The 17,965-nt window shown below is 41.3% G+C and overlaps 3 protein-coding genes and 1 long non-coding RNA gene across 5 annotated transcripts in view; all 4 read right to left on the bottom strand.

Annotated features, from left to right (window-relative positions):
* LOC148728630 (uncharacterized) overlaps positions 1 to 17,965 on the bottom strand; it is a 52,699-nt gene that overhangs the window by 33,212 nt on the left and 1,522 nt on the right. The window lies entirely within an intron of this gene.
* Positions 899 to 10,058, bottom strand: LOC148728633 (uncharacterized). The gene is made up of 13 exons (XM_088762646.1): positions 9,927 to 10,058; positions 9,531 to 9,701; positions 8,353 to 8,492; positions 7,911 to 8,022; positions 7,723 to 7,806; positions 7,412 to 7,592; positions 7,018 to 7,113; positions 6,809 to 6,895; positions 6,513 to 6,564; positions 6,263 to 6,328; positions 5,670 to 5,848; positions 5,461 to 5,525; positions 899 to 1,664 (listed from the first exon to the last, which is right to left on the bottom strand). The coding sequence occupies exons 1-13, from the start codon at positions 10,002 to 10,004 to the stop codon at positions 1,020 to 1,022; spliced, it is 1,956 nt and encodes a 651-aa protein (XP_088618772.1). The 5' UTR covers positions 10,005 to 10,058; the 3' UTR covers positions 899 to 1,019.
* On the bottom strand, positions 10,248 to 17,897 carry LOC148728631 (uncharacterized). Its single transcript, XM_088762645.1, has 2 exons — positions 17,385 to 17,897; positions 10,248 to 10,373 (listed from the first exon to the last, which is right to left on the bottom strand). Exons 1-2 carry the CDS (start codon positions 17,895 to 17,897, stop codon positions 10,320 to 10,322), a joined length of 567 nt encoding a protein of 188 aa, XP_088618771.1. The 3' UTR covers positions 10,248 to 10,319.
* On the bottom strand, positions 10,770 to 17,378 carry LOC148728632 (uncharacterized). Of its 2 annotated transcripts, XM_088762644.1 has the most exons (3): positions 16,896 to 17,378; positions 16,313 to 16,832; positions 10,770 to 10,873 (listed from the first exon to the last, which is right to left on the bottom strand). In XM_088762644.1, exons 1-3 carry the CDS (start codon positions 16,998 to 17,000, stop codon positions 10,869 to 10,871), a joined length of 630 nt encoding a protein of 209 aa, XP_088618770.1. In that variant the 5' UTR covers positions 17,001 to 17,378; the 3' UTR covers positions 10,770 to 10,868. The 2 variants fall into 2 exon arrangements, with proteins under 2 accessions (XP_088618770.1, XP_088618769.1); XM_088762643.1 differs by having other exon boundaries at positions 16,313 to 17,378.

Raw genomic sequence — 17,965 nt, 5'->3', positions numbered from 1 at the left:
AAAAGGGGCCCTGATGTTCATGAGATACTTAGACACGTCAATTTTAGTGATTTTTTTTCCAATTTCTGCGACTTTCTGGCAGCTCTTATGGGATATTGCTATTGACTGCACTTGGTTCAAACTTCCATTTTGGTCTTTATTAATACTTTTGCAATGTTTGTCATGGGATATCCGCATTGACCCAGGTTAGACTTATTTTTGCGATATTGGCCAGTTACCACAGACTTTCTTATGTTCCTCTTGGGACATCAGCAATGACTCATTTTAGTGTTATCGGCCAGTTTTCAAAATTTTCGTATGGTTTTCATGGGATGTTGCTCTTGGCCCGCATTTAGGTCCCACTTCAGCGATCTTGGTCAGTTTGCCCAAGAAAGGGGCCCTGATTTTCATGGGACACTTGGATACATCTATGTTGGTGATTTTGTCTTATTTTCTGCGACTTTCTCGCGGCTGTTATGGGATATTGCTATTGACAGGGCTTGGTTCAATTTTCAATTTTGTGCCAGTCACTTTCCGAAACTTTTTTATGATTTTCATGGGATATGGACTTGGACTTACTTCGTTGATATTGGCCAGTTTTAGTAACTTTCCATTAATTTTCATGGGGTACTTGGACAAATCAATTCTGGCGATATTGGCCAATTTCTGCGACTTTCTAGTGGCGCTTATGGGATATTGCATTGATCTCCGCTTAACTGAATCACGTAAAAATGCACCAAATAATTGTAACTATTCATCATTGTTTTACGTACAAACACTTGGGCCAAAATGCTGGAACGCCCTTAATTTGAACAGGCCAAAAACGTCCCAACAAAGTGATCAGGCAAAGGTGCGTTAAGGCAGCAAGGAGGTTGCATTAACTTCTGGAGGAGAGCTCTTAGTTGTCTGGCAAAGTGACTGACTGATTAACCTAGAGTTTATTTTGTTTTTGTTTGCAGATTGGTAACACTTTTTGGTAGCTTCACGTTTATGAGTGAAAAAAAAAGGAACAGGCAGCTGGGACGATTCACAAGTTAACATTAAGATATTTCTGTGTCGAAATCTGAACTATCTGAATCGGATGCGCAGTCACTTCCGTATTCGGCATAAAGAACGGAACGCAAGTCCTCAAAGATTTCACTTTGGCCGAGCTGTTGAACAACGTCAGCTTCATCAGTGTTATCATCGTCATCTTTTTGAACCTCCTCATCGTCATCATCGGAATCCACTTCAGGGAAAATTCCAAGATCAAACTGAGCTTCACATTCTTTATGGCCACCAGCACCTCCAGAAAAGAGACCGTGTAGATGGTGAGTGAATACGGAAAGCTCATCCATTTTAGTGCAAGCAATAGCAAGCAATGCGCGAGCTCGCTCCGAATCCTTCTGTTCTATCAGCTCCTTTGACCATGCGTCCAATACCCTCACCTTTCCCTCGAAATGACTGAGCATTCGGACCATTTCTTCTTTGGTGTTGGCTATTTCCTCTTTGCATCTTTTGCGGACATGGACCAAATCTATGAGTTGCCTCTTTAAACAATAGGGGACAGTAGAATGCGACTGGATGTCATCGTTAAGTACAAGCCACAAATGACTGTCGATATTTAACGCGTCTTCAACTGAAATTGTGGAAGGGTATTTACAATCCAACGTGTCAACGTTTTGTTTTGTATATTCCTTGACCAGCTGTTTAATGGTAGGTAACCATGGCGCCAAGAGGGTTGGTTGGCATCTCGGCAGCTCTTTACTTATTTCACCTTCTTTGCTTTATTTTGCCGGTAAACCGGCATAAAATATTTCGACATGGCAGTCTGCTTGGTGAAGAACCTTTGGAAGGATTAAACGAGCGCTGGAAAAGCGACTTCAAGGCAAAAATAGCTCAAACTGCGCTGAATGAGTTTGCAGCTCAAGCAGTCGATATGGCGGGCAACCATAAAGTCAAACTCTCAAAGCACACCACCTCTACTTTGGCCTATTGCCTATGCTTATCGCTACTCTTGTCCAGTGGCAATGTTGAGCGAAACCCTGGTCCAAAATCAACTTCTCAAAGTGGAAACTTCAAGTTGAGTACGGTAAAAGGCTTAAGAATTTGTAATTTGAATGTGCGAAGTCTTGTCAACAAGATGGATGAGATCCGAGTTTTTTGTGAGACCCACCTACCGCACGTTCTGTCCCTAAACGAAACTTGGCTAGATTCATCAATCAGTGACAGTGAAATTCAGCTTCCCGGCTACTCACTTGTACGAAGAGATAAAACTCGCCGAAATGGTGGTGTTCTCATTTACATTTCCTCGAACCTCAATTACAAAGTTATTCAAGAATTTGAAAATGATCAACCGGATATTCAATGCCTTTGGATGGAAATAACACCTCCAAAATCTAAAGGTTCTTTTTTCTGTTCCTGCTACCGCCCACCGAATGCGGACAACGTTGCAACTTACGTTGAGGGCTTGAGAAATATGTTAACAGTAATGGCTGATCGGGAAAAGGAAATTGTCATTACCGGGGATCTGAATTTCGACCTGAAACAGTCGAATAAACCTGCATCTACGAAGCGCTTTATGAACATGGCGAAAGAGTTTAGTCTGCGGCAGATTATTGACAATTTCACTCGCATAACTCGATTTATTTTTTACCAGTCGTCCGGATCTATATGTCTCCGGGGTAATACCAGTTGGCTTTAGTGATCACTCCGCAACATATGCCGTCCGTAAATTACATCGTTTGAAACCGCCTCCCCCGAGGATAATTGATACCCGGAATTTCAAGCGTTTTAATCGTGATGCTTTCATTGAAGATCTAAATAAAGTTCCATGGTCATTGATAAATTCCTTCGCAGATGTTGAGGACGCATGGGACTCATTTAAACACCTTTTTTGTGAAGTAGCCGACACCCATGCCCCAAGAATCCGCGTGCGAGTCAGGGGAAATAAAGTACCATGGCTGACACGTGAGGTAAAACATCTAATAAATGAAAGAGACCGCTTTCATAATCTGGCATTGAGGTCAAATAATAATAATAATAATAATAATAATAATAATAATAATAATAATAATAATAATAATAATAATAATAATAAAATCTTTATTACCGTGTCAATGTATTTAGCTCATAGAGCTAATTGGGGACACCTACTTTTACTAAATTAATAAAAAAAAAAAAACTATGTACAGTATCATAATAAGTAACAATACAGCCGATAAACTATGCATTAAAATTTTAAAATATTTAGAAATATCAACAGTGTTCAGATAACATAAAAATACTTGTACCATGCAGATAATTAAAAAAAAAAAAATCACGTGCTGCAAAGATTGCAGCAGTTGCCACTGTCAAACAATGAGCTTCATTGGAGCTCATTGCAGCAGTTGCTCACAGTTGCTCATTGCAGCAGTTGCTCACTGTCAAACAATGAGCTTCATTGGAGCTCTTACAAGCGCTTACGCAATGTTGTGACTTTGAAGCTCAGAAAAGAGAAAGAAAGATATTACAACGAACTGTTCCAGGAGACAAGAGGAGATTCCCGTGGGACCTGGAAAAACCTAAAACGGCTACTCGGAAATGGCTCAAAGAGTAGCAGCGCTACTGCTCGTACAGCTAATGAAGCAAAAGACAAGTGTAACACCTTCAATAGCTTCTTTGTCTCTTGTGCCGAAGATTTAAGGTCGATCCACCGATCAACCGCGCGATCCTTTTCCAAATGGCTACCGCAAATTGTCCGCCCAGAAAAATTTAATCTACGAAAGATCACCGTGAAGGAAGTTAGAAAGGCTCTTAAAGATTTAAAATCGAAGAAAGCTACAGGTGTTGATGGTATTCCATCTCGTCTACTAAAAGACGGATCAGACGCCCTGGCCTATCCACTATCGCTCATTTTTAATTTAACTATCCAACAAAACGTTATCCCTGCAGAATGGAAAAAAGCGAAGGTGACCCCTTTACATAAATCAGGTTCAAAAGATGACCCAAGAAACTACCGCCCCATATCGGTATTACCAGTGGTATCTAAAGTCCTAGAGCGTTTAATCCACAAGCAGCTTGCAAGTTTTTTTGATGATCATAACTTGCTCTGTAAATTACAGTCCGGTTTTAGAAGAATGCACTCAACTGAGACGGCTGTAACTTATTTCGCCGACGAGATTCTCCTGAATATGGATAAGGGCCTTGTTACTGGTTCTGTGTTTATTGACCTGGCAAAGGCTTTCGACACAGTTGACCATGACATTTTGCTCAGAAAATTAGAGTACTATGGTATATGCGAGGAAAGCCTTCTATGGTTTAAGGACTACTTTACGGGAAGAAAGCAGTTCGTGCAAATTGATTCTCATTCATCTGAAGAGCTTGCTATAACTTCTGGAGTGCCACAAGGGTCCATCCTCGGACCCCTGTTATTCATTGTCTACATTAATGATTTACCACGTTGTGTCAAACACTGTTCTGTAAATATGTACGCTGACGACACAGTTTTATATCTTGCTGGCCCAACAGTAGACAATTTAACTTTTTACTTTAATCAAGATCTTCAATGTCTATCTGAATGGCTAGAAGACAACAATCTTGTTCTCAATGTTTCAAAAACTAAGAGTGTACTATTTACATCTCGAAGGCATAAAGAGCGCGATTGTATTTTAAATCTTAATCTTATCGGAAAGCTCATTTCTTGCGAAACTACTTTTAAATACCTAGGCGTGGTGTTCGACAATTTTATGACTTGGAAGGCTCACGCAGACTATATGTGTAAAAAGGTGGCGTCAAGAGTTAGTATTCTGGGCCGCATTAGAAGTTTCGTCACAAAAGAGGCAGCAATACTTGTTCATAATACCTTAATTCTTCTCTTATTTGATTACTGTGACATTGCCTGGAGTGACCTTTTACAACAAGATATAGATCGACTACAGCGCTTACAAAATAGATCTGCACGGATTATTACACGTTGCTCTCGGTCATCTGAAGCAATAGATCAGCTGCAATGGCCGACTCTTTCCAGTAGACGCTATTACCACAAGGCTAAACTCGTTTTTCTCTGTCTCCACTCATTAGTTCCTAGTTACTTTTCATCATATTTTACCAGATTTTCGAATATTCACAATTATTCCACGAGGCAAAGTCTGAGGCTATCCCTACCAAAAGTAAAACAGAATTTTGGGAGAAGGACCTTTCTTTTTACTGGCGCAGAAATTTTTAATAAACTTCCTTTAAACATTGTGAAGAGTGAAAACATTCAAACGTTCTGTCGCCGAGCAAAACATTTCCTTTTACCGTAATTTTGATAATTTTTGATATTTTACTTACTATGTTATGTTTTAATTGTGTTTTAGCTTTGTAGTTTTAGGCTGTTAATGTAGTTGTAAAATCTTAGTCATTATATATACATATATATCTATTCTAGAAATTTGATGTAAATTATTTTCAATACAGGGCCCCTATGGATACCAGCCTTAGAGCTGAATGGGCTACCCTGTGTAAATAAAGTTTGCTTGCTTGCTTAATGGCTCCTGTTGCCTTCGTGATCTGCGTACAAAGCCGTTTCGCAATGGCTTGTCCATCTGAAGAATTAACACGACAAAAGTCAAAATGATACCATAAAGAGCCGAGATTTACAGCTATCGTGTCGCTACGATATGACAGTTACAGCTTCAATTGGGCTTCTTGACGACAAATGTTGACACCTGAACATATCAATACAATACCTGCATATTTCTTCATCAGTTGTAAGAGAAACCACCTTTCTGAGCACTTAACATGCATGCACAACAACAGGTCCTCTCGACGCTTGTCTTGCAAATCGCGGAGGTATGCAATATACAGGCTGCTGTCCGGAGACCACCGGGGTTGGCCGCTTTCAAGGTTCTTTAGCTGTTGATCCAACCTATTACCGCCAGAAAGGGAAAAAGTGGAGAAGCCAAAATCATTTTTGAAATTAAATTGCATTTGGTTTGGTTCTGCATTGCTTTGCAATGCCATTGCCAAACAGCCGTGAGAATCAAGTAAAATACCATTGCTTTGCAATGCCATTGCCAAACTTGCCGCGAGAATCAAGTAAAATACCAATAACGACTTGCACGTTTGACTGCCATTGTCCATAATTCTTATTGCTCGATTGCCTGACTGTTTCAGGTCTCGTAGTATGATTAGCTATTTGTAGATGTTGTGGCTAGAAATGATTACTTTGGTTTTGTTTCGGCAGATCTCATTTCAAAACTGTTCTAATATTTGGACGTAAATATAACTTAGTTCCCAGACTAGGAGAGTAAATTGCAGGATCCAAAAGATGGTTTCATACCTGTCAAGCTGATCGGTCAATATTTTCCAAGTTTCAGATCCCGGGGAGCATTTTTGCAGGTTTGTTCTGTAAATGAACGGTGTGAAAAATTCAGTGCAAAAATTTCAGAAAAATGGAGATGAATGACAGAGAGCCTGGCGATGGACCAAAAAGTGATATGATTCTTGCAAAATTCAGAAACTAAATCACGAGTTGCACATTTGGAGTAAACTGCATTATATGAAAACCAAATCCTCATTCCACTTCATACCGTACACAGAAGAACTGCCTCAACTTGTCTGGGTAATCATCTGGTGATGAACCTTTCAAGAAGAAAACGTCAAATCCTAAATATTTGTAATCACTTGAGTAACTCTTAGCTTCAGTTGTGGTAGTTCATTATGTTCCTCTTTAGCACTTAAAACAATTATCTACAACCAATTTTTATCATTGGTCGTTTAAGGCGAGGAGCGAATCCAAATAACTTCCCCTCAATAAATATGCCACCTCAGATAACATTAACAACACCCGATCTCCATCCTAGTTAAACGGAAAATTTGTACGTACTAGCTTTTCTTGCGCTGGCCGCTTTGTTAGCCGTAGATTTCTCCATCATACTCCACTCTGAGATGCTGGATATGTCCACCTTAATACCTTGGCAATGGAAAAAAACACCAAAAATCAATAGTAAAACGGGGCTGTATCATCATCTCGACATCCCTATATATTGGATAGATAACATAAAAAAATCAGAGATAGTAAAATCAAACCCCAACCTGTTTCGTTCAACTTCTCAAGAAGCAAATTTAGTTGCTCTTCAGTTTCTTTCTCCATTTCCACTGCTTTCTTCAAATGGTCACGAAGTCGTTCTCCTACATTTTTGGGAAAAAAAAAATCAGTCAAAAACAGCAAGATAATGATGATGATGATGATGATGATGATGATGACTTTATTTAAACACGGATGAAAATGAGGCTTGTTAGGCCTCTTCCAATAGAGATGCTAATATACCGAGAAAAATATATGAATATATTTACAGAGTGGTTTACGAAAACGACTGGTTTACGTAACGACTGGTTTACGAAAACATCACAACTGAAATCGGTCACAAAAGGATATATTCTGGTAATGACCGTTTTTGTAAAACGTGAAGATTGACAGCAACTTTACCAAGGTTCGAAATGGACTTTTTGGCGTAGTACATCAAGAAGTCAGTTAAGGTATCAACTCGATGGGCCGGAGTCATTTCTTTCGTTACTTTTGCTGTTGGCCTTAAGTAAGACCACAATCTCTCCATCACCTCGCCATCACTCAACCCAAACCCTTCTAGCCTTCTTCCGCTGTAGTTGACCTAGTGTTATAATGTAAAAGAACAAAAACTGAATCATGAAAACATTAGCTGTTTTGAAGTAAGGATACATGCGTTCTACAATAACTATTAACTCCTCAAAAGTATTCAATGGGCATATCTTTCAAAATACCTGACAAGAAACTTTGTGTCCATAGCAGTGAAATGCTGGTATCGCAAGAGTAACATTTTCAAGCAATTTTTCCTGGTGCGTATTCTACAGTGCAGATAAAACAATACAACAATCGTTTAACAAGCAAAAATACTAGAGTACCATGACAAAGATTTCAGTTGAAATGAAACTGCAAAAAAAAATCTTACTCTCAAATGTGTATCCAGCACACATGCAATATCATAAAAGAAGCGAATGTTGATAGCTTTGTCTTGTACATGATTTTTAATCCATTTCAGCAAATACACAGCATTTCCAATCCTGTTTGATAAAATTATAATCATCATTAATAACCATTTGCATGCTGTGATTGAACCATGCCCTAGTTTCATTGAGTGCCCTAATGTAATTGGTTTATTACACAGGGTTACACTATACAGCTGTACATAAGTAACACACAAAAAAATCTTTCTTTGGGACCCAACATTGGTCATGTGAATTTGCTACTAAGAATTCAAAGTAACTTGTCTCTGAATTTTTACATCTTACAATTTAACATTAAGTAACTCTATAAATTACATATTGCTTGACAATAGCCAAACCAAAATGTAAATTAAGTTTTAGTACATATTTCATTTTGCATGTACATACTCTTCTCCTCTCCTTAAGCTGAAAAACTTGAGTGGTACTTCATGCTTACAGCCTCCTCCAAAGAGGGCCGTCTCATCCTGCTTTGTTGATTTGTTCTTGGAGCGGAGATTGGACCCAGCTTGAAACTGGTTACATTGCTCCTACAACAAAAAACTTTCAACTTAAATCTTCAACTTCCTTCACACCTTTCCATTTGAAGGTTTCAAATTAAACCATACTTAACGAAGATAATAAACAGTTCAGTATTGTTCTTGAAGCTCACAATTCACAAGGTTCCTGTAAAGTTTACATACTAGCAAACTAACAATATATTTGAGCAACATGTGTTTTGGAATGGACTAGTACAATTAGAAATTAAAAATCACATGATGGAAAAGAAGGCAAGGAAAAAATTAGCAGAAAACAATCATCACTTCTCAATTTGTAATCAAATTCAAAACTTAGACAACAACATAAATTTACTGCTTCACAACCCCTCCTCTTTTATTTGGGCTTGGGACCAGCAAGAGTGATGGTAGACACCCTTGGCAGAGTTTATTGTGCAAGCATATATCAATATATTACCTCTAAAGACCATAAATTAATTACAAAAAAAAAAGAAACAAACTTTACTTGAAAAAAAAAAGGATAAAATCAAAGAAAAAAGAGGGCTGCAATAAAGGTTATGTACTGTTGTTAACCTGAAAATTCACAAGGTTCCTGTAAAGTTAACATAACAAACTAACAATATATTAGAGCTACATGTATTTTGGGCAGACTGATAAGCAGCCAGAACCAAAGTAACCAACCCTTCAAACTGTACTATATTTCATTAATACAACACCTTCATATGTAATAATAATAATAAAAATAATAAAGACTTTATTTATACAGGGTAGCATGTAATAGCCACAGGCTAATAAATTTGTGGCCCTGACTTAATGAACTAATTACAAGTTAAAAATAAAATAACACTTAAAATTACCAAAAAAAAACATGCAAAAAAACAAAAAAAAGAATTAATGCAAAAAAAAAAACCATGCAATGTTTTACAGTATTACATGCAATGAACATAATTGTTACTTTTGGTATCTCATTGCAATGGTTGAGTAGTAGCATAAGTAATAATGGGTAACAAAAGGTAAGAATAAAGCAACAACACACAAAATAAGGGGAAAAGATAGTCTTAGTTAACACACCGTTGACTTGCTGCTTGGTCTTTTGCTGTAATTAGCTAGAAACCTATCTACTTTTTCTTGGCTAATAAACAGTTCCTCTCCATGATTGGAAGACTTTCCACTGGTTCCAGCACTGCATTTGCGGACACATCCAAACAATGCATCAATGGAGACAAATAAACTTCCATTCTTCTATAATCAAATGCAAAAGAGCAAAATTAAAAATGTCATGTTAGAAATATTTCTTAAGCCAAAATAAATTAAAAAATGAGGAAATAGCTCCTGCTGAGAAGATCCAAATTGATGTTTCCTGCATAAAGTAATATCATGTCATTCATTATGCCTATACATACAATGATTTTCTGAGATTTACTATCATGGTAGACATTAGTCACTGAAGGATAACTCTACACAAACCTTGGGACATGCAGGACATTCATGATCATTCTCATAACGAGGATTGAAATACTTCAGATTGTTCAACATGCTGGACATAAACCGGAACTCACAGAAACAATCTCCAACAAGGAGCCGGTAGATGTCCTTTATCTACAGAAGAACAAATCATTTATTCATTGTATAACTTAAGAAAAAAAATTGTATTCCTGAGCAGAAGATAAAACACTTCTAAATGAATACTTACGTAAACCTTGGAAGCAGGTGGGACCAATCATTGTAGTGCCTGACAAATGGACTTCAAAGATACCCTGCATTCTAGGAAAATGTATTGGAGCAGGACCATGAATCCAAGCTCAAAGGCTACCTGGGGTTGTTTTGGTGTAGATGGCCAGAAACCATTCCTGACCAGGGTTATAGCTTCTGGTTCATGCTCACAGCATTTGATTTTAATGAGATGCTGCTTCCCTGTACAAAGACAAACAACAAAGTATGTCCATGCTGCTGTTTTTCTATTGTTTATCAATTCCCACCCATGCTGAAAAGAGTGATAGTTATTCTCATGAAAACGAAAAAAAACTAAAAAAATACAAGCTTCTGCAATATACAGACACCTGTCTAGGTTAGAATAAATCAGACTTAGTAATGGAAAATTTGCAGTTAACTTATCAGTTACTCTTTGTAATGTCCTTGTTAAAAAACTTTCTAAATCAATATAATCAACACCTTAAAACCAGTAAAAACAGAAACAAAGACCTTCCTAGAAGAGGTAACCTAAACATTTAAATAAAAGAAAAGAACAAGAAAAAATGGAACCTATCTCCGAATATAATAGTTACAAATTGCACTGCTGTCAGTTACTTACCATGCAAACCAACAGCTATAATATCACGCACATATCCATGATCCAAGTTGTGAGGTGTAGTCCAGACACACTCCTCAAACTGATATAGTACAAATCTTTCATCCTAACAGTATATTATATCCTTTGTTATTAGGTGACTATAAATCACATACCCCTTAAATCAGCCAACTCTTTCAAAATTTCCAAAAACAAACTTAACTACGTTCTGAATCCAGGGAAACTTACATGTACATTTGCAAGAAAACATAATGCTCCCTGCTCTCGCTTTATCCTCTGTACAAAAATGGGGCAGGTTTTACTGACATAATACTGTGATAAGTCCATTTTCGGGTCCGCAGGCACTTAATTTCTAACGTACTGATCGAACACAACAAGCGGCCATGTTGTCTTTATTACACACACAACAACAACCACCTCAAGGGGGGTGGTAACGAAAGTAACACATTTCGTTCTAACAGGGAGGTACACGGTTTCGGCTTTCGCTACAATGCTCCCCCTCCTAAGAGACACTGTCCTCAGTGTCACGGTGCTAACCACTCTAACAGGAACGAATAAAGTTAACAATTTAACAACAGCTCTGAACGTCTTGTAAAGTTCTTCTAAAACAACAAGCACTGATCAGCAAACAATAGAAACTAATGTCACTCAAAGTTCCTCCTGTCTATCACGCTTAAGAAATTCTTTAAAAGTCTATTTGAGTGTTCAATGTCCAAGGTAATGAAGGGGTTAGACCCAATCACCGTAACGATTTGGTTCTCTCCGCTCCCTTCCATAACGTGTCCGTACATTATGTGGTAGGCTTCCTCGGGAAGGGGTCCCACTGTCCTTCTCCAACACGCCCTGTTGGTCTACAACTGGAACCACTGGCAGGGCATCAGCAGGTATCTCTGCATCTGTATCCCTTCCCGTGTCTGCTTCGTCGTCACTGTTCTCCGCATCAGATTCAGGCTTCTCGGACATTGTTGTTGAATCAGGTTGGATGCTACTATGAACAGAATTCTGAGACTCCACGGCAATGCTGCCATCCAGAACACCTTCCCTCAGCACAGTTGGAACAGAGCCACCCGGGATAACAGGCTCAATTTCTCCAACACTCGCAACTTGGGATACAGGCGTAACAGTCTCTCCTTCCTCCGAAATCCAGCTCCTCAATGCTGGTCCGAGATATGGCTTGAGTCGGTCTGCGTGAATAACTTTAGCTTTTGCCCTTCGACTTTTTTGAATACGATAGGTTACATCTGACAACACAGACACCACCAAATAAGGCCCTTCCCACGGACAATCCAACTTGGGGTTCCTGCCTTTCTTTCGGCGTACGTTGTGCAGCCAGACGCTGTCTCCCACCCGGAAAGGCTTACTGGACACTCGTTTGTCATAGTTTCTCTTCTGCCGTTCTGCTGCTTTTCCGAGATGTCGTCGTGCTACCTCGTGGGCGCCAGACAGTCTCAGTTGAAGAGCCAATGCATACTCGGTTGACAGAGGCGGCGTATCTGGAGTTGACTCAGTGACTACGTCAAGTGGGACTTCAATTTCACGCCCAAGCATTAGCATGTTTGGGGTTTCCCCCGTAGACTCATGCACAGAGCTTCTGTAGGCCATCATGCAAGGTTGAAGTTGTAAGTCCCAGTCCTCTTGACTTTCTTTAAGTTTTCCTCGCAGCATTTCAACCAATGTTCGATTGTACCGTTCCACCTGTCCGTCTGACTGTGGATGCAATGGGGTGGTTCTAGTTTTCTCGATATCCAAGAGCTTACACACTTCAGCCATGACTTTGGACTCAAAGTTTGTTCCCTGATCACTATGTAACTCCTGAGGAACTCCAAAACGACACACGAACTCACCCACCAACTTTTCAGCTACTGTAACAGCTTCTTGATTCGGGATAGGATAGCTTTCAGTCCACTTGGTAAAGTAGTCGGTTACAACAAGAACAAATTTATTACCACGAGGTGTCTGAGGCAGTGGTCCAAGTATGTCCATCGCAAGACGTTCCATCGGAGCACCAACCACATATTGCTTCAGAGGCGAACGTCGCTTCCGTCCCCAGCTCTTCTTGGCACCACACTCATGACAAACCTTGATCCATCTCTTGACTCGTGAAGTTAGGCCTGGCCAGTAGTACCGAGCTCTAAGCGCTCCCAGTGTCTTGTTGACACCCCGGTGACTTGCAGTTGTATGGTTGTGATGAGCTCTGAGCGCCGTTTCTTGCAGGTTGCTTGGAAGTACAATCTGGTACTGTATTCTAGTACCACTTCCCTCTTCCCACCTCCGGCATAGTACTTGATCTCGGATTTCCAGTTGGTCCCACTGGGCCCAAAGTGCCTTCACTGTGCGGTCATATGGAGAGACATCTTCCCACTTCGGTCGGACTGCACTTGCACCTTTGCACTGTAATATCACCTTTAGGCTAGGATCTGCTGCTTGTTGCTCATGAAGGTACTCTCGAGTCCACGTTGGTTCCAGTTTGATCGTTTTGCACCAAGTTTCAGGCCGATCATTGGTAAAGCAACGTTCAGTAGTAGCTGACGACAATTCTGCTCCACCTCGCTTATCGTGAAGAATTTCCGTTTGCTCCTTTACAAACTCGTCACTCCTGCCCTGGGAAACATCAGTCTGAACAGCAACACTAACCACTTGCTCCACCTTCTTCCACTCCTTACACCATTTGCAACCATCGTTACAAGGTCTTCGTGACATGGCGTCAGCATTTTGATGTCGTTGGCCTTCTCGATACTCAATCTCATATGTAAACACACTGAGGAACTCTATCCATCTTGCCAACTGTCCCTCTGGTTCCTTGACTTTAAGCACTGAGCGAAGGGGGGCGTGGTCAGTCCTTATGCGAAACTTCGGCCCCTGCAAATAGTGACGAAACTGCTTCACAAACTCCACAATAGCAAGCAGCTCTTTCCGCGTAACGCAGTAGTTTCTCTCGGCCTTGGTCAACGTTCTGCTCGCATAAGCAACTGGATGCTCCACCCCATTCTTTAACTGACTCAAGACGGCTCCAATACCATGGTTGCTGGCATCAGTGTCAAGTATGAACTCCGCAGTGAAATCTGGGTATGACAAGACCGGAGCTGTGGACAACAAGGTCTTCAAGGTATCAAACGACACCTGGCACTCGGATGTCCAAGTAAAGTCAACATTTACTTCAGTCAGTTTGTGAAGAGGCCTGGCTACCAGGGCAAAATTTGGAACAAAACGTCGATAGTAACTGGCAAGTCCTAGAAAGCTCTTTACTTCAGTTGCATTCTCAGGTACTGGCCACTCATGAACTCGTTTAACCTTCGCAGGGTCAGTCTCGATGCCCTTCTCAGATACAATATGGCCAAGATATGCGACGCGTTTCTGGAACAGCAGACATTTGCTTGGTTTTAACTTAAGTCCAGCTGATGCAAAGCGAACGAACACTTCCTCTAAACGCTCCAGTTCCTCTTGAAAAGTTCTCCCATACACAATTGTATCATCAAGGTAGATAAGGCAGGTCTCAAACCTTAGCCCTGCTAAGATCAGTTCCATTAATCTTTCAAAGGTACTTGGTGATGAAGTGAGACCGAAAGGCATAACATTCCACTCGTAGAGACCAGAAATGGTTACGAAGGCTGCTTTACCACTGCTAGCTGGGTCCATAGGGACTTGCCAATACCCCGATGCCAGATCCAAGGTGGAGAACCATTTTGCACCGGAAAGAGAACACAGAGAGTCATCAATCCTTGGCAACGGGTAAGCATCTTTGACTGTTACTGCGTTGACCTGTCTGTAATCTACACAGAACCTTTGCGAGCCATCCTTCTTGGTAACTAACACCACAGGAGATGACCACGGACTGTTGGATTTCTTCACAATTCCACGTTGTAACAAGTCCTCCACCTGCCTCTCAATTTCCGCATGTTTCGATGGTGATGTGCGGCGAGGATGCTGTTTGATTGGTCTTGCATCGCCTGTGTCGATATTGTGTGTCACTAGGTTGGTTCTGCCAAGATCTTGTTCTGATAAGGAGAATACGTCTTTATGCCGGTGTAAGAGTCCAGCAACTGCCTCGCTTTCTTCTTCGGTCAACTGTTCTGAACTGCGCCGCCAAAGTTCTCTGAGTGGATCTGGTAACAAGTCTCCACTTTCCTCCGCCCTCCTCTGGCTTTGGTCAATTCCAATTGTGGAGCCCTGAGAGTTAATTTCAGGAAACTCCAGCTCTGCCACGTTGGAAACTGGTTTGGCCACAGCTACCACAGTCTGAGCACCGATGGTTTGCGTTTTGTCAGCAGTGTTAAGAATTCGCACTGGTACAAGGCCGTTATCTCCTGCAGAAACCAGAGTCCTTCCAACATACAGGCCTTTGTCTTGTAGACGGTTGCCACAGGGCTCTAGGATTCGCAATCCTTGATTAGCACTTTCAGCTTTGGACTGTCGGTGGATAAGATGAACTGGAATTACTGCTTCACAATGTGGTTCTATCACTACAACACGGCGAGTTACACATCTGAGACTGAGTTGCTGGAAACTCTCACTACAACAGTCAATTTCCTCTCCATTGATAAGAAGTTGTTGCTGAACTAGGTCAATCTTTGCATCTACATCAGACAAGAATTCCATGCCTAATATGGCAGAGTCCTCAATGTCGGCTACCAGTACACGTAAGCTTACATCTTGAGTTCCTATCCTTATAGTAATCTCCCCTGTGCCATACGTATTGGTTCTGCGCCCGTCTGCCACAAACACGTGTGAGCCATCTTCACGTAAGGGGAATTTAGCATCCTCAGGTAACCTCTTGTAGCACTCATAGGATAAAACATTTCTCACGGCACCCGTATCTACCAGCCAAACAACTTTACTCTGTCCTATGAACCCAATGACATAAAGTCCATAGGGGCGAGATCTCCGATTAGGTACTACTGTCACATTCCCACCCTCTCTAAGATTGTTAACTGCAGTGTTAGAACTTTGAGGCCCATGACTGTCCAGGTATCCTACTGGGCCCTCGAGGACACCCTGTTCCCGTTTCCCGAGTACTGGTTAGTTGCCGGTCGTCCCCTTCGTTTAGGGCATTCTTTTGTCATGTGTCCCCTCTTTCCACAATGCCAGCATTCCCATCCCCTGGTTTGGTTTCCCTGTGGCACGTCATTTCTGATAGTTGGGGTACCCTGCGGCTGTAGTTGGTTTGCAAGAAATTCATTCAATTGCGTGATGATGCTTTGCTGAGCTTCTAATTGCTGTTGTTGCTGGTCTATCTGAAGCCTAAGCCCATCCACCTTTGTTTGCAATTGTGTTCGTTCTGTTTCCATGGCTCTGACTTTACTACCCGCCCGTCTGAAAGAATTATTGTTGTCTAGAAGTCGGAGGGATTCCAACTCTCTAGCTAAGGAAAGGGCTTGGTCGAGAGTTCCCGGTTTTTCCCGTCTAAGATACAGCCTATCATCCTTATCACTCAAAGCATCAATAAAATGTTGGACAGCAAAACGTTCCTGCACGGAAGCACCCAAATCCTGGTATGCTAGATCTACCATTGAACGAATATCTGTAGCTAACACTTGCAAACTCTCACCTTCGAATTGTCGACGATTTAACAGCCTGGCCTGATGTAACTCGGCTTGTTTCTCCACGCCAAATCGTAGCTGCAATCTCTCCACAATTTTGTCGTATTGTTGACAATCTGAATCCGTGAGTCCACTTAATAATTTCCTACTGTCACCACGAAGACTGGCGGCCAGAAACATCGCCTTTTCTTCCTCGGTCCATCCATTGACGATCGAGCAGCGCTCAAAATGCATCAGATATTCGTTCAGGGGTTGTTTTCCATCGAAATCTTCCGGTAGTTTAACAGGTTTCCTTGTTTGACGGACCACCGTCAACCCTTGTGACTTTGCGAGGGTTAACAAGTCATCATCGTTACGCCGGAATGGATTTGCAATCGAAGCACGTGACGTTTCGGTCGCTGGAAGTAGTGTGCTATCTCCGACCTCTGATGACTTTGCGAGGGTTAACAAGTCAGCATCGTTACGTCGGAATGGATTTGCAGTCGACGCACGTGGTGTTTCGGTCGCTGGAAGTGTGCTATCCCCGACCTCTGGTGACTTTGAAGTCGAAGCACGTGGTATTTCGGTCGCTGGAAGTGTGCTATCCCCGACCTCCGATCGTACAAAAAACGGGCTAAGCGCCTCCAAATCCGTTTTGAAAGGATTCTCTGACCTGATAGGAGTGGACCACCGCTGCCGCCAATGTGATAAGTCCATTTTCGGGTCCGCAGGCACTTAATTTCTAACGTACTGATCGAACACAACAAGCGGCCATGTTGTCTTTATTACACACACAACAACAACCACCTCAAGGGGTGGTAACGAAAGTAACACATTTCGTTCTAACAGGGAGGTACACGGTTTCGGCTTTCGCTACAATACACATTGAAGTTGAGAAAAACTACATAAGTTTTAAAAAGTAATAGTGCAGTAACAGTAAGAAAAAAGAGGAAAGGATACCGCCCTGAAATAAAACCACAAGACAACATACAACAAACGAAACTGGCAAACGGCCAGAGTAGACATGCAATTGGGTTTCACAACATAACTGAATATTTTAAGGTAGCTGACGAGATTGTGCTCCAAAAAACTTAAATTCACCTTCCAAACTTCTGGGTGATGAAGTGATCTACCTCCTGCGTGAACCAAATTGATGTGCTTTTCACACATAAAGTGCCCAGGACTGCAGTCAAGGCATCTGCCGCATGCCTTTTCTTGGCAAAAAGGAATGACACACATCTGCTCCAAAGGCAAAGCCTGTCTTGTCAAGAGTGCTGAGACAAGCAGCTCTCTTACATTGAGCCAGGACGCAGCCAGCGTGGCTTCCCTTTCATGGTAAGCTTTCAGCTTGCGCCTCAGCCGTACTTTTGTAACCTTTGATTTTTTTTCAGTTCTTAAGCCATGAGGTTCGTCAATATGGGGAAGATCTTCTTGATCTGGAGAAAAACCTCTGCCAGCGTTCAAAGATCCGGCGGCCACAGGCGTTGAATCAATAAATTGCTGGGCGGCATATCGAACAGGAACACTAAACTTCGCCTTCCTCAGATCTTTTCCCCCTTTGAAAGTTACTAAATTCAAATTTTTTTTCGATCTAAAATCTCGTTTAGGAGGCATAATGGTATCTAAATCGCGTTTCAAGGGGTTAGCTGGCTGTGATACCAGGCCTTGATTTCCTTCATCTC

Source organism: Stylophora pistillata, chromosome 6 (genome assembly GCF_964205215.1).
Source record: "Stylophora pistillata chromosome 6, jaStyPist1.2, whole genome shotgun sequence".
In the NCBI taxonomy this organism is placed as follows: Eukaryota; Metazoa; Cnidaria; class Anthozoa; order Scleractinia; family Pocilloporidae; genus Stylophora; species Stylophora pistillata.
This window is presented reverse-complemented; position numbering and strand designations above follow the sequence as displayed.